The sequence below is a fragment of the Phyllobates terribilis genome, unplaced genomic scaffold (assembly GCF_046119375.1).
Source record: "Phyllobates terribilis strain yellow unplaced genomic scaffold, ASM4611937v1 Scaffold_11__3_contigs__length_659146591, whole genome shotgun sequence".
In the NCBI taxonomy this organism is placed as follows: Eukaryota; Metazoa; Chordata; class Amphibia; order Anura; family Dendrobatidae; genus Phyllobates; species Phyllobates terribilis.
The window spans coordinates 535,855,593-535,867,897 of NW_027362771.1; the positions used below are offsets into that span (position 1 = coordinate 535,855,593).

Genomic DNA, 12,305 nt, shown 5'->3' on the forward strand with positions numbered 1-12,305 from the left:
ACAGGTTGGAGGGGTTTCACAGGGCTCTAGTCCAGCAGCCATGGACTACAGACATGGCCGCTGGTCCAACGTCCTGCAAATTTTTCTCCTGGACTCCTATTTAAAGTCATTTTCTGAGGACACGTTCCCTTTCAGTAGAGCAGGAGCAGTGAATCCAGGGCAGTGGAGACCGCTGTAATAAGCTGGTGTCAGTAGGAGAAATAGTCTACACAGCTGTGACGACTCAGTGGTGACATCTTTACGCTAATTACAAGCTGCTAAGGTTATTACAGCACAGCCACAAGGGCACGGGGATTAACAGGACACTTCCTTCATACGTACGGGACTTGTTGAACATGCTCTTAATGTCCGCTATGGTTGCATTGGGCTCCACCTAGAAAACAAGGCAAATACTAAATGAATATACCAGGAGCTGATACTATGTACAAAGCACCAGCACAAGATGGATCTGCAACATGTCCAATCCCCCAGGAGGTCTCGGGCTTTCCCCACAATATTGTCAAGACACGCTACTGAAAACCCTATTAAAGGGGTTCTCCACTTTGGGCAATCCCTACTTCTTAGAAGAACCCCTTTACAATGTGGTAATAACAAATTGTCCCCCAGCAATCAGCTGTAAGGAAATGGGATTGTAGAAGATACATTTCCTTGTAGCAGGGGAATTTAAAGGGGATGGCCAGACTTATGATATTGACGACCTACTCCCAGGATAGTGGGGGGACACAGGCACCCAATGATGGCTGGATGCAAACCGCGAACAGAGCAGTAACATTAGAGCTCCGATTCCTGTGTAGCGGCAGCTCAGCTACCTTCAAAGAGAATAGGAGCGCAACTGCAGTTCTTCACAATAGGCACTATAAGGTGAACAAAGCTGTGCCGTTGCGGCACCGTTCAATGTTTGTATCCGGTCACTGCCGGAGCTACACTCCTCACTATTGAAACTAATACCAATAAGGAAACGTCATGACGTTATGGAAATCACAGAATGGATAGACAGATATGCAAATGATGGGGAAAAAAAAAAAAGAAAAAAACATTTTCGAAACATCTCAATTTATTCAGTATGGAGTATGAGCGCTATGTGCAAAAACCCCGGCACTGACACTCCTTGTCTGCCATCAATGAGGTTATTAATGGTTGTCTGAGGAATGTTCTGCCGCGCTGAATGCACTTGAGGAAATCATCAAGATCTGCTTCTGGCAGCTCCCTTTGTAATTGCCGATCAATGACGTCCTACACGTGTTTGATTGAAGACGCTGCAGGCCATAGAAGCACATTCAGGCCACACAGGCTGCTCACAGTAGAACAAGCAACATAAGGTCTTGCATTGTCGTATTAAAAAAAAGGCTCCAGGGACACGTTGGAGAAATGTACATACACTGGTTCCACAACCAAATCAATGTAATGCAGAGCTGCAAATGTACCGGGAATAAAGACTGAAGGGGTCTAGCTACTATACATTATGCCATCCCTCACCATAACTCCAGGAGTAGGATCTATGTAATTTTCATTTGTGAAGACCTTCTTATGGTGTTGCCCAAGTGGTCTCCAGATGTTATTGTGTCCAAGACAAAAGCAGAACTTTTCGTGAAGAGGACAGACCTCCATTCCAGCCTCCATCAACATCTTGTTCTGCACCATGATGGCCTTTGAGTGTGGTGGTGGTGTGAGGTCAGCTCAATGTTGTGCAAAAGTCTTCTGATGGTTTGTGTAGACCCTGATTGATGGCATAGGCCTGGTTTGTGAGGTTCAATTTCAATACAGAATAGATCAATCATGAAACCAGTACTATGGCCTTTTCTACAAAGTGTCCCAGGAACCGTTGTTTAACAAAACAATGCCAAACCGCATGTTGCTTGTGCTACTGTGAGCAGCCTGTGTGGCCTAAATGTGCTACCATGGCCTACAGAGTCTCCAGACTTGTCTCCCATCAAACACATCTGAGATGACATTGGTCGGCAATTACAAAAAGGAGCTGCCGGCAATGGATCTTGATGATTTGCCCAAGTGTATTCAGCGCGGCAGAAAATTCCTCAGACAACCATTAATGACCTCATTGATAGCAAACAAGTTGCAAGGGTAGAGATTTCTGAACAGTATTGATCACGCGATACTGAAGAAATGGAGACATTGAAAGTTTTATTCACATTTTTTTCCCGCAGAATTTGCATATCATTAATATGTCTATCCATCCTGTGATTCCCATAATTCCACGACTTTTGAACGTAATATTGAGTAGTGTATAAACAGCTGATCACTGGGGGTGCTGGATCCCCACCTATCTATAGGAACGGACAAGCAACAGCAATAGAGAAATATCCAATGACACTGTTCCAGACACCTGACCGCTGCAGACAATCACAGGTTTCAGCAGTCCTGTAACATCCAGATGGTGCAGTCATTGCTTCTCAAGCCAACCCCTAGAATGGCACAAACTGGACCAACAAGAGGAGATTATGCCTCTTACTTTACAATAACCCATGCCCAATTTATTTTGGCGACCTCTCTACTAGTTACAAATTGCTGGACTTAATCAAAATGTTGCACAAGGAAGAACATTCACGATAATCTGTCTAAATCTCTGATGACAAGCAAGGGGATTTAGGTTTAAAGGAGTTATACTCAAATAGAAAAACCATGGCTGATTTCCACATCTGTCCACAGGCAGCTCAGTCTTATTCACTTCAGTGGAGCCAAACTGCAATACAGGATGCAACCTGTGGACAGGTGTGGCACCCTTTCGGGAAAAAAAAGCAGCCATGTATTTCTAATCCTGGACAATCCCTTTTATACTAAGCTCTAGAGGCGCCTTTCCTTCATGCATCAGTGGTGATCTGAGCTCGTGTATCTTCCTCGACGTTATCTTCTGAAAAGTTTCGATGTCAGCGCCTAGTAGTGAGAGGATATACCGTATGTATGCATGTGCATAGACGACACTAGACCCCTCTCCATACCGAATGCACAGGCATTTCTGAGATTAGTTTATCTTACAGCTACATTTAGTCCTAATGTGTTTTGCAAAACATGCCTGCTGGTACATAGTCCTACACCGGATACCCATGAAACGGATCCCTGGAATGTGTATATAAGTCCCGCCATAACTCTGCAGCTCTCAGGCCCAAGTTATGCAACACTCTCAGGACTGTCACTGAGATCATCAGGTTACCCATCGGTGAACCATTCATGTAACACCCTCCTCAAAAACCGCCAATGTGGTAACCTCTGTCACTAATTTTCCATCAGGTGCCGTTTGTTGACACCTGCCAAATATTCCCACCGCTCCATCCCCCATTGCTGATACCAAGTACGCATGTCCTCTACATGAATAGGTTAAGGAGTACTTAGAATTTCCCTTCCTATAGCTGCCCGCTTTATGTCCATCTTCTTCTACCTCCCACCACGTCAGTTTCCTTCTATGCCCAACCAAGCTGCTGCTTCATCTCAATCCTTGGTGGCACCCCCAAATACCTCCACATCCATTATGTTCTACCTAAAGTGGTTCTCCAGCCCTTTCAAAGTTTTTTTTTTTTGCTAAAAAAAAAAAAAAAAAAAAAAAAAAAAAAAAAAAAAAAGAGCAGAGAATGCAAGTAACCGTTCCTTTACCAAATCCCCACCGCTCTTGTGCCTACACTTTCTAGATCCCCCACTGGTCTCTGCTCAACGTGGCTCTAGTGAGGAGGACCTAAGTGGTCAGTGATTAGTTGCAATGGTCATATATCCATGTTGAAATATAATTACTGGAGGCCATGATACAGAGACCATTGCGTACATCGTATTCTTTAGATGAGAATTACCATGTTTGTTATTATAGGAGTACATTTTGCAAAAAAAATTCAAGGGGCTGAACCATCCTCTATTACTACCCCCTAATAAATATTCATCCTCACTCCTAGTTTCTGCCATGGCCAAGCCCACTTAACATTCAAAGTGCCCACTGCACGTCTACCTTGCCAAACAATACCCTCCTGCCATTGCTTCTCCCCAAACTGGTAACCAAAATACATTGTCCCCTGCCCACTATATGTCCATCTTCCTCATTCCAGTCTATATCATGCCAAGATTTTAGGACAAGTTCTCTTGATGTCCTTTTTCGTAATACTAACCAGGAAGCATCAACTCTAGTAGGTGGCACTGGTTTCAACCCATGCCCCTTTCCTGATAATGCCCAACCTTAATCACTCACTACTCCTGGCCTACTTTTTGTCCATTCTCTTACCTGTCTGATACCTATAATTTTCACTCCCAAGTTCTCAAAATAAGCTTTTCAGGTGTCCTCTTCACTAAAATGGTACCCAACCACACAATATAGCCTTCCCAGTGCCAGCTAATCAATACTTGAACTCATTCACACAGCGGCTCCTTACCTTGTCCAGGAAGCAGAGCTTCTCCCGTGTCTTGGCATCAAGGATCTCCACCTCGAAATAAACAGTAGCACGTTTAGCAGGGGCTTTTTTCTTTGGAGGTTTAGAAGTTGAACGTTTGACGCTAGCTGAACTATCATTCTGAGCCTTGGGTCGTCTTATTTCCGAAACCACAGAGTTCATATCCATGTCAGAAAAAACGTCTTGAAGAAAGTGAACCGACTTTTCTTCTACCCCGAGATCCCCCAATCCTCTCAGGCGAGCTCCTTCTGTATTGCCAAGTGTCTCTGCTTCCCTTAGCGATGATCTTATTTTCAGGGATATATTACTATCTCAGCAATATTTTCGCTTCCTCAGCAGTCTCAAACGTTCTCTTTAAATGCAGACCTCTCTCCCCTGGGAAGCGGTCTCTACGACAGGTGTAGAAGCTTAGGGCACCACTTCTCCAACACTTTGGTAATATATCAGTTTCCTAGGCGTTCTAGGTAGCGGCTTACATAGAGTCTGTCCCTCTCTCGCTCGCTGTCTAATCTCTTCTATTACTTTGTAGCGTGCTGGAATATTACACATACAGGTTCTCTCTTCCACGTTCTCTCTCTGGCAGTCTCACATTCGGACTGTCCAGATGTAACATGAAGCAGATCTCTATATTTATCACTCTAGGCTATTTCACATCTGTTAGTGATTCTACACTTCCGAGACTCCCACCCACCAAGACCCCACACATGGACACTACCAGCTCGTCGATAGACCACATCTTCTCATCTTTGCCCACTCTCTGTGGATGTGCCAATTTGCTCTTCCTCACCTAACTTCTGCCATTCCTTTTTAGGATTCTCCGGACACGCTGTACTCTTTCTCCCTCTCGGCCCTCCCTCTGGCCGAGGATGTCTCTCTACACCTCTGCGGTTGTCTCTTGGTATTCATTGATATCAGCAAATATCTGGGCTCAGTCCCAGGAGCCTAAATATAGACTGCTCCCCATACTACCTCCCCCTTCGCAGAAGACACAAGACCCCCATACAACATGAGAGCGAGAAAACACATATTGTATGAGAGGCAACCCCGAAAGAGACTCCAGAAAGAGATGAGACCTACCACACCAGAGGTGAGTACTCTATGGCCAACGTATTGTTTTAACCCTTTTGCAGGTGCAGACAGTATTAGGTTCTTTGGGAAATTGTGTTTTACCTGGCAGGGTCTGACCTGACGAAATCATATATCAGAGCAAATCCCCCTGTGGATTAGCACTCCGCAGAGTCTAGCAGTCGTGCCTCCATGGAGGACGCTGCCCTCCGGCGACAGATTGATAGGGGCAGTCTGGTCATGGTCATTCTGTTTTTTCGAGTTTTGTCTTTTACATCTAATTTAAAAAAACTTACGAGCCTAACAATGACTTCATGCTAGATAAATGGGTCTGACTGATCACAGCATCTAATTAAGTGTTAATTAAAAGCTTTTCTGATGAGTGACTTGTATAGGACCATCGTGTTCTCGTAGGTCGATTGATTTTTCTAGAGAGCTGACGGTAGATGGACGGTCAACTTCCACTGCAATTACAAGTCAGCACCCCATCAAACTTCACGGGTATCTCTATTAGTTCAACCCCTAGTATGACTTTATTTATCAGAGCAGAAAAAAAAAAGAAGGTTGTCAAGAAGAGCTTTCCAGCCTACTGATTTTACACAATAGTGTTTGGGCATGTTCATATGTAGCTTTTTGGATGAGTTTTTCCCCGAATGAAAAACTTAGTCTATGGCCAAAAAACTGCAGAATTTTTGTTTCACTTTTTAGCGTCAAGAAATTTTGATCACAAAGGGAAAAATTTGCACTAGTAAAAAAAAAAATAATTGACCTCCTGTGTTCATTAAAAAAAAAAAAAAAAATGCACTGTGTGAATAAGAATTAGAAATCTCATTAATTTTTCATTTTCTGCAAAAGGTGTTTTGTTTCCTCTACCATGCCCAGTTTAAAAAAAAAAAAAAAAAAGCATAAAAAACAAGTAGTTTTCTGGATATAGCCTACACTTTTCTTGCAGGGAAAAAAAAAAAGCATCAGAAAAAGCTACGTGGAGACAAACCCAACCATTTGAGAACATAAATTGCTCACATTTCTCCATCAGATGGCTTCCGGGGCATATATTTTGCCACCCTGGCAGGGCAAGTTGTGTTGTGCATAAAGAAGCAGAGGTAGAAAAAGCTCTGAAGACTGCTTCTATGGAAAACACATGGCTTGGAGGTTGTGCCTTTTTCCCCTACACATACTGATATCCTGGTGTTCAAGTGCAGCAAGCACCATAGATTTGGGGCAATTTTTGAAATTTTGCTTAACACACTGTTCCTAGTTAGATACTTTTGGAGATGGGTAGACCGCCCCCAACCATAGGAAGTTTTATAGACAGGCACAGAAGAGCTAGTAATAAAAATTCTAGGAGTACCAACTACTTAGCTAACAAGATTCCTAACTAAGAGGGTACTTCTAACACAAGAGGGTATACAAAATAACCCTTGGCTTCCCAGGCAATACTTAAATAGTCCCTTTTCCCGACATGTAAATACTAGTATTCCCCTTAAAATAACAAAACTGCATTTTTTAATTAATTTATTTTTTTTTTTAACTTATCGTTTATCTCCTACTCCTCCAGCAAATATAGACATTTACATAATAGCTGGGTCCCAACATCCTCCTGGTCAATAAGCGCGTCCCTGCCCTGTGTCTGGGTCCAATCAGTACTGATTATGTCAGTGTGTATGCAACCTTTATAGCATGACGAGCACCCTCGGCGCCCCGGGAGCAAGACCGAGTTCTCCAGATTCAGTAAGAATGGTGGTTTGTCTGCCAGTCTTAATGAAGGATGACCTGGAGTAAGATGCGCCGAATCCATTAGTAGATGTGTGCCACTTTAATAAGTTTTCCGCATCTTTCTGGAGTGTGCATCATCCGGGGGCGCAAGTTAAGATGAAGTCATCAGGAAGTCATCCGAGCTCAGCTCGCTTTCGCAAAAGTTGGAGGAGCTGACTGGGACTGGTATAACAATGCCAAAAGTTGTCAATTTTTCATGCCATTTCAAAGCAAAAATCTTCTTGATCACGTTAGGCCAGAGTCTTCAGAGTTTCAAAACGTAGAAATACTATATTCTTTAATTTATATTTATATTTCTTATTTGAAAAACATGTCCCCGCTTCCGTAGTTTAAAGGATACATTGATGTACTAAAAACCAGTCTCCGCTAGAAGTTTTAGGTGTATCTACGTACAGCCGTTCCCTTCATTCATTTATGTATTTGTACTAATAGCACAGATAATAAGTCTGTTACGTGAGGCAGAACTTTTTAAAAGGTTCCTTTGCCCAGTGTATGTTTTTAACATTGCCTTATTCACACCTGATAAAAGCTGTTACACAACGCGTTTTGGCTTTCAACAATAAGGTACAGCCAAGTTTTGAAACAAAGAAGGCTTGCCGTGCTTGTGGAGAGCTCAGTGTATCTGCTGCACCGAGGCTGCCCGTCATATTAAGTAGGCATCTGTAGTAATCCTGGGAGGATCACAAAGAACGAGGACACCGGCTGAAAGGGATCACCATTTGCCCATGCAAGTGCCCATTGGAGTTGTGCCCGGTGTTTCAGTCATGTCGGGCAGAATCAGGAGAGCCCACAGGTCCTCCTGAAGCAGATACATCCGAATACAGCCTGTATACTGGTGATGGGCTCTCAGCGTCTTCTCTGTACTACCCTTCCACATCGGCAGTAAATGATGCCAATATCCGATGTGTGTCTATTAGGGAACTGCTTTATGTCTGATGATTGGAAGCTGCAATGACTAAACTTCTATATGAGGCTCACAGAGCACTATGGACCTTTGCTAACAGATTGCTGGAAAAGCAGGACGGACCATCAGCACAGTAGCTGGAGATGTTTTAGGCAGCAGTAATCTCACCAAGGTGTTAACAGCATTTCCACATAGTGGATGAGAAGCAGAACAGCAGGAGGCATCACAGCGAGGCCTGGATGTATAAACAGGGAGGATCGTCTACCCGTCCAGCTCTCGTACTGCAGTGACTGGGAGTTAATGCATGTTCACCCCGGCCGGCTTCTCCTCGCACTACTCTAGAAGATAAAGAGGTTTCTCCCATTTGTGTACATAGGGAGAGACCTGACAAGCACCTGGAGCGGTGCGAGAAGAAGCCGGACTGGTTAGGTCTCTTCCTATGGTCCCTAACAGGATCCTTATGCTCGGAGCCACGCTCTGATTCATGCGGCCTGTGATTTGGGCATAATCACCGAGGAAGGACCGACCGTATGTGCTGCGCTAGTACAAAATACTGTGGTCTAAACAGCCCACAACACTCCACCTATTAGGCTAAAGATCATAGATTTTTAGGTATGATATACGCTACAGAGAACCTGATGGCTGATACATGCTGCCAGCGACCAACAGGTCCCTCCCCAGAAACGCACGAAGGGATAGGCCTGTCACTCCAGGGGAGTAGGCGGGAAGAAGCCACTGGGGATCCACCTGACCGACTGGTCACTATTGCAGCTCAGTCCTCGTTGGCTTTTAAACTAGGTCTTTCTCTGAAAGGTAGCAGCAATTCTTAGTCAAACATACCGGGCTGAAATCATACAGCCAGTGTCGGATACCTGCTGCCTGTGGATAAGCTGTCGAGTGCCTTTTAACTTTTATTAAACCAATAAAATAAATTGGTAATAAAAGGGCATCAAAGAATAAAAAAAATATATTGACAGTATTAGGATGCCAAATTTGAATACAGGATGGGAGGTCACCAAGTTAGTGCCCCAAAGTCCCGAGACCAAATAAAGAAGGGACAACTGATATCAGTGTCCCATCAGATATGAAGGTGTAGTATTAGAACATGGCACGATAGCACTCAGTTCTACCCCGATTAGGATGAATTAGGATCTTCAATTCCACCCCAATCGGTGGAGCAAAGAGCAATGATACTGTTCATCATCCTAAAAAGGGCGGTTGAGGTTACTGCCCTCAAGAGTACATTTGGTCCCCACTTCTGTGAATACTGTGAAACTTTTGTACTATTACTGACCAGTTCGCTGCAGAAACATAGACAGAATCCACATGCTGACAAGAACAGTTGAGATAGGCGCCCTTGTGGTGGACGTTCGGTTACCTTGTCTTAAAGGGCCAATCTCAAACTATTTTCCAGTTAGGACCAAAGGACCATTTAGTTCCCCAATCAATGAAACACATCAAACATGGACAGTGGTTAATTTCCCATAAGGGACAGTTGTGGTCGGTGCTGTATATCCCATTAAGGACTATAGATTTATCCAATTCCACCTCAATTGGTGGATTATAAAGAACCTGGATAGTGGTTATTGTTTTAAAGGACAGTTTAGGTTAGTGCCCTCAAAAGAATGTTTGATCTCCTCACCCTAGGAGGACACTGTCCAGCCCATTTCTCAATTAGAACTATGGATCTACTTGGTAACACCCCAATTGGTGCACTACATGACTCTTAGACAGTGGTTACTCATCAAATGGGTGTGGGCCGTACCAGAGCACTATCAGGTGGGTGTGATTCGCACCTCAGCGTTGTGCCAATTACCGGTTTGGTTAGTGCAGAATTTTGTAGGGGATCCTTCCCATATTTTATAGCTAGGTGGGATGATACTTTGTGCACCAGCTTCTCGCTCCTTTCAGGTAATGTAGACATTGTTGCACAGGTCCTCAAAAGTATGAAAGGTGGGTGGTATAGTAGAATTGTGAAGTCAGACAACCTCGGTGGGGTTGTCTGTACAAGCTGCTCCATTGGTTGTGATAAGAGAATAGAGCCGCAGAGGATCAAGTTTACTTTGAATTTCTTCAAATTCGCGAATTCGAATATTCTTGAGATTTTTTCTCAAGAAAAACTTGCCGAGAACTATTTCCCACACTGCTGATGCCTCAAAGAGAGCGTTAACATTGTTTTGTGTTGCTGTGGGCTTCCCCATAATGCCCTGTAGATTTGGCATCTAGAGGATCATCATATTTTGCACAGTGGTGGTCAGTACAGGGGCCATCACAGATCAGCAGTTCCTAGTGGAGCACCGTTTCTACAGCTGTCGAATTACCATCTCCAAAGTCTCTCCAGTAGAGAGTGCTTATGGTCAGCAGGATCCTCCTCTCTCTCTCGCCAGTAGAGTGTAAGATCTTATGGTCAGCTGGGTTTGGTTTCTCCTCTTTCCCATCTGTATTTTCCAAGCAATTACAAGCTTTTCAGTATTGAAGATTCTTGTGAATTTATTTGGCGCAAATCAAATTTTGGAGGCAAATTCGAATTTCAAAAGATGCGCTCATCTCTAATTGTGATGAAAAGATTCTCCTCCTGGGTCACAGACGATGGAGCCAATCCACGACTCCTCCCATCACCTGGAGTGGGGTGATAGGTGGGCTGCAGGGGACCTATTACTGGCTGTGGATTGGCACAGAGCAATGATGTGGGAAGGTTGAGCAGTTGGGTTATAAAGAGCAGCTCTGGTGGCCGCAATTCCAGACCAGACCAGGTTCTTGCTGCTTTGACAATATCTTTTATTTACCATCATCCTCTGACTATTCCAATAGAATGAAAAGTGTTTGATTAAAGAAATGTAAAAAGGTTCAAGCCCAGCCCTATAGTCCAAGCCTAGACACAGGCCTTTAGGACTTTATGCAAAGTGGCTTTAGTAAATATCCCTTAGGGCACTGATCCTAACCATCCCTTATAGGATGCCTCTCCTAATCTTCCTTTTAAGACGACTGCATGTCCATCTGAGGGAACCGATTCCAACAGTCTTCATTAGGACCCACTGGGGGTGGAATGCGATTAATCCCTTCGTTGGGGACACCAATTCCAATCGCCCCTCCATTATTGGTCTCAGGACAGTGGGGACACTAACTTCGTTACCTCCCATCCTCTATGAAGTTTAGCCTCCTAATCCTTTCACCAGTAGGCACAGCTCATTGCCCTACGTTGGCATAAACAAATATTTATCTAACATGGCGTTCAGGTGGAGTTGTGCAGTCCCACACCTCTACAGGCTTCACCAACATCAAACAAACAGATATCAGTCGGATAAAGTCGGGGCTGGTACACTTCACTGCACATACAAAAGATTCCTCAATAAAAGCCTGGGTGAGGTGTAGGACTGAACAAAAGTCTGTGTTTATTTTTAATTCAAACAAAAAAAAGGATCTTGGACCTAAGGAGGCTGGTGTATTTACTTTGAAATTGTTTGTCAGAATGGCTAAATAATCCGAATATCTGAATGAACAACTTGATCCAAGTATACAGAGAGCTCCTGAGTACAAGTGTATTCAGTGTCTGTCCACCCAGAGAGCTGCAGCTTGTACTGAGCAGTGTGAGATATCAGCAGCAGAAGGGACACTGTCAGGCTAAGTTGGCAGATATTGCATTTAAAGGGTTATCCTAACATAGCAAGTATACCAGCCTGCTTAGGTCTAGGAGATCTATTTAATAAAGTATGCACTTGTATCGCGATATCTGGTGACAGATCTTATTTAGTTACCAACTATTTATTTTTTCACTTTGGTCTCTATTAGTGTTGAGCGAGTATGTTCTGTTAACCCTTTCGCCGAGTATGCTCGGGCTGAGCTCCGAGTATTTACAGCTGCTCGGTGATATGGTTGAATCGCTCCCGTGTGCATGATTTGCAACTGTTTGACAGTTTTATTACATGTGAGGAATGTGTAAGAAGCAGACATTCCTCCCATGTAATAAAACTGTCAAACAGTTGCAAATCATGCACACGGGAGCGATTCAACCATATCACCGAGCAGCTGTAAATACTCGGATCTCGGCCCGAGCATACTCAGCAAAAGGGTTAACAGAACATACTCGCTCAACACTAGTCTCTATACATTTCAGTATTTTTATGCTTTTCAGGTTTATTATTTTTCTTTAGAGGACCGTTAGTTGGGTCAAAAGTGGC

At 43.8% G+C, this 12,305-nt stretch overlaps 2 protein-coding genes across 3 annotated transcripts in view; one reads left to right on the forward strand and one right to left on the reverse strand.

The window, feature by feature from the left end:
• TECR (trans-2,3-enoyl-CoA reductase) overlaps nucleotides 1–12,305 on the reverse strand; it is a 34,946-nt gene that overhangs the window by 13,979 nt on the left and 8,662 nt on the right. Inside the window, exons 2-3 of one of the 2 annotated variants that reach the window (XM_073653839.1) lie at nucleotides 4,365–4,415; nucleotides 322–373 (exon numbers count right to left, since the gene is read on the reverse strand). In XM_073653839.1, the coding sequence (XP_073509940.1) occupies nucleotides 322–373; nucleotides 4,365–4,415 (103 nt within the window). Of the gene's footprint in view, nucleotides 1–321; nucleotides 374–4,364; nucleotides 5,495–12,305 lie in introns of those variants that run through there. The other variant, XM_073653838.1, reaches the window with a different exon arrangement.
• DNAJB1 (DnaJ heat shock protein family (Hsp40) member B1) overlaps nucleotides 5,362–12,305 on the forward strand; it is a 74,080-nt gene continuing 67,136 nt past the window's right edge. The window contains exon 1 of the mRNA XM_073653841.1: nucleotides 5,362–5,469. The gene's annotated coding sequence lies outside the window, so the exon portion shown is untranslated. The remainder of the gene's footprint in view (nucleotides 5,470–12,305) is intronic.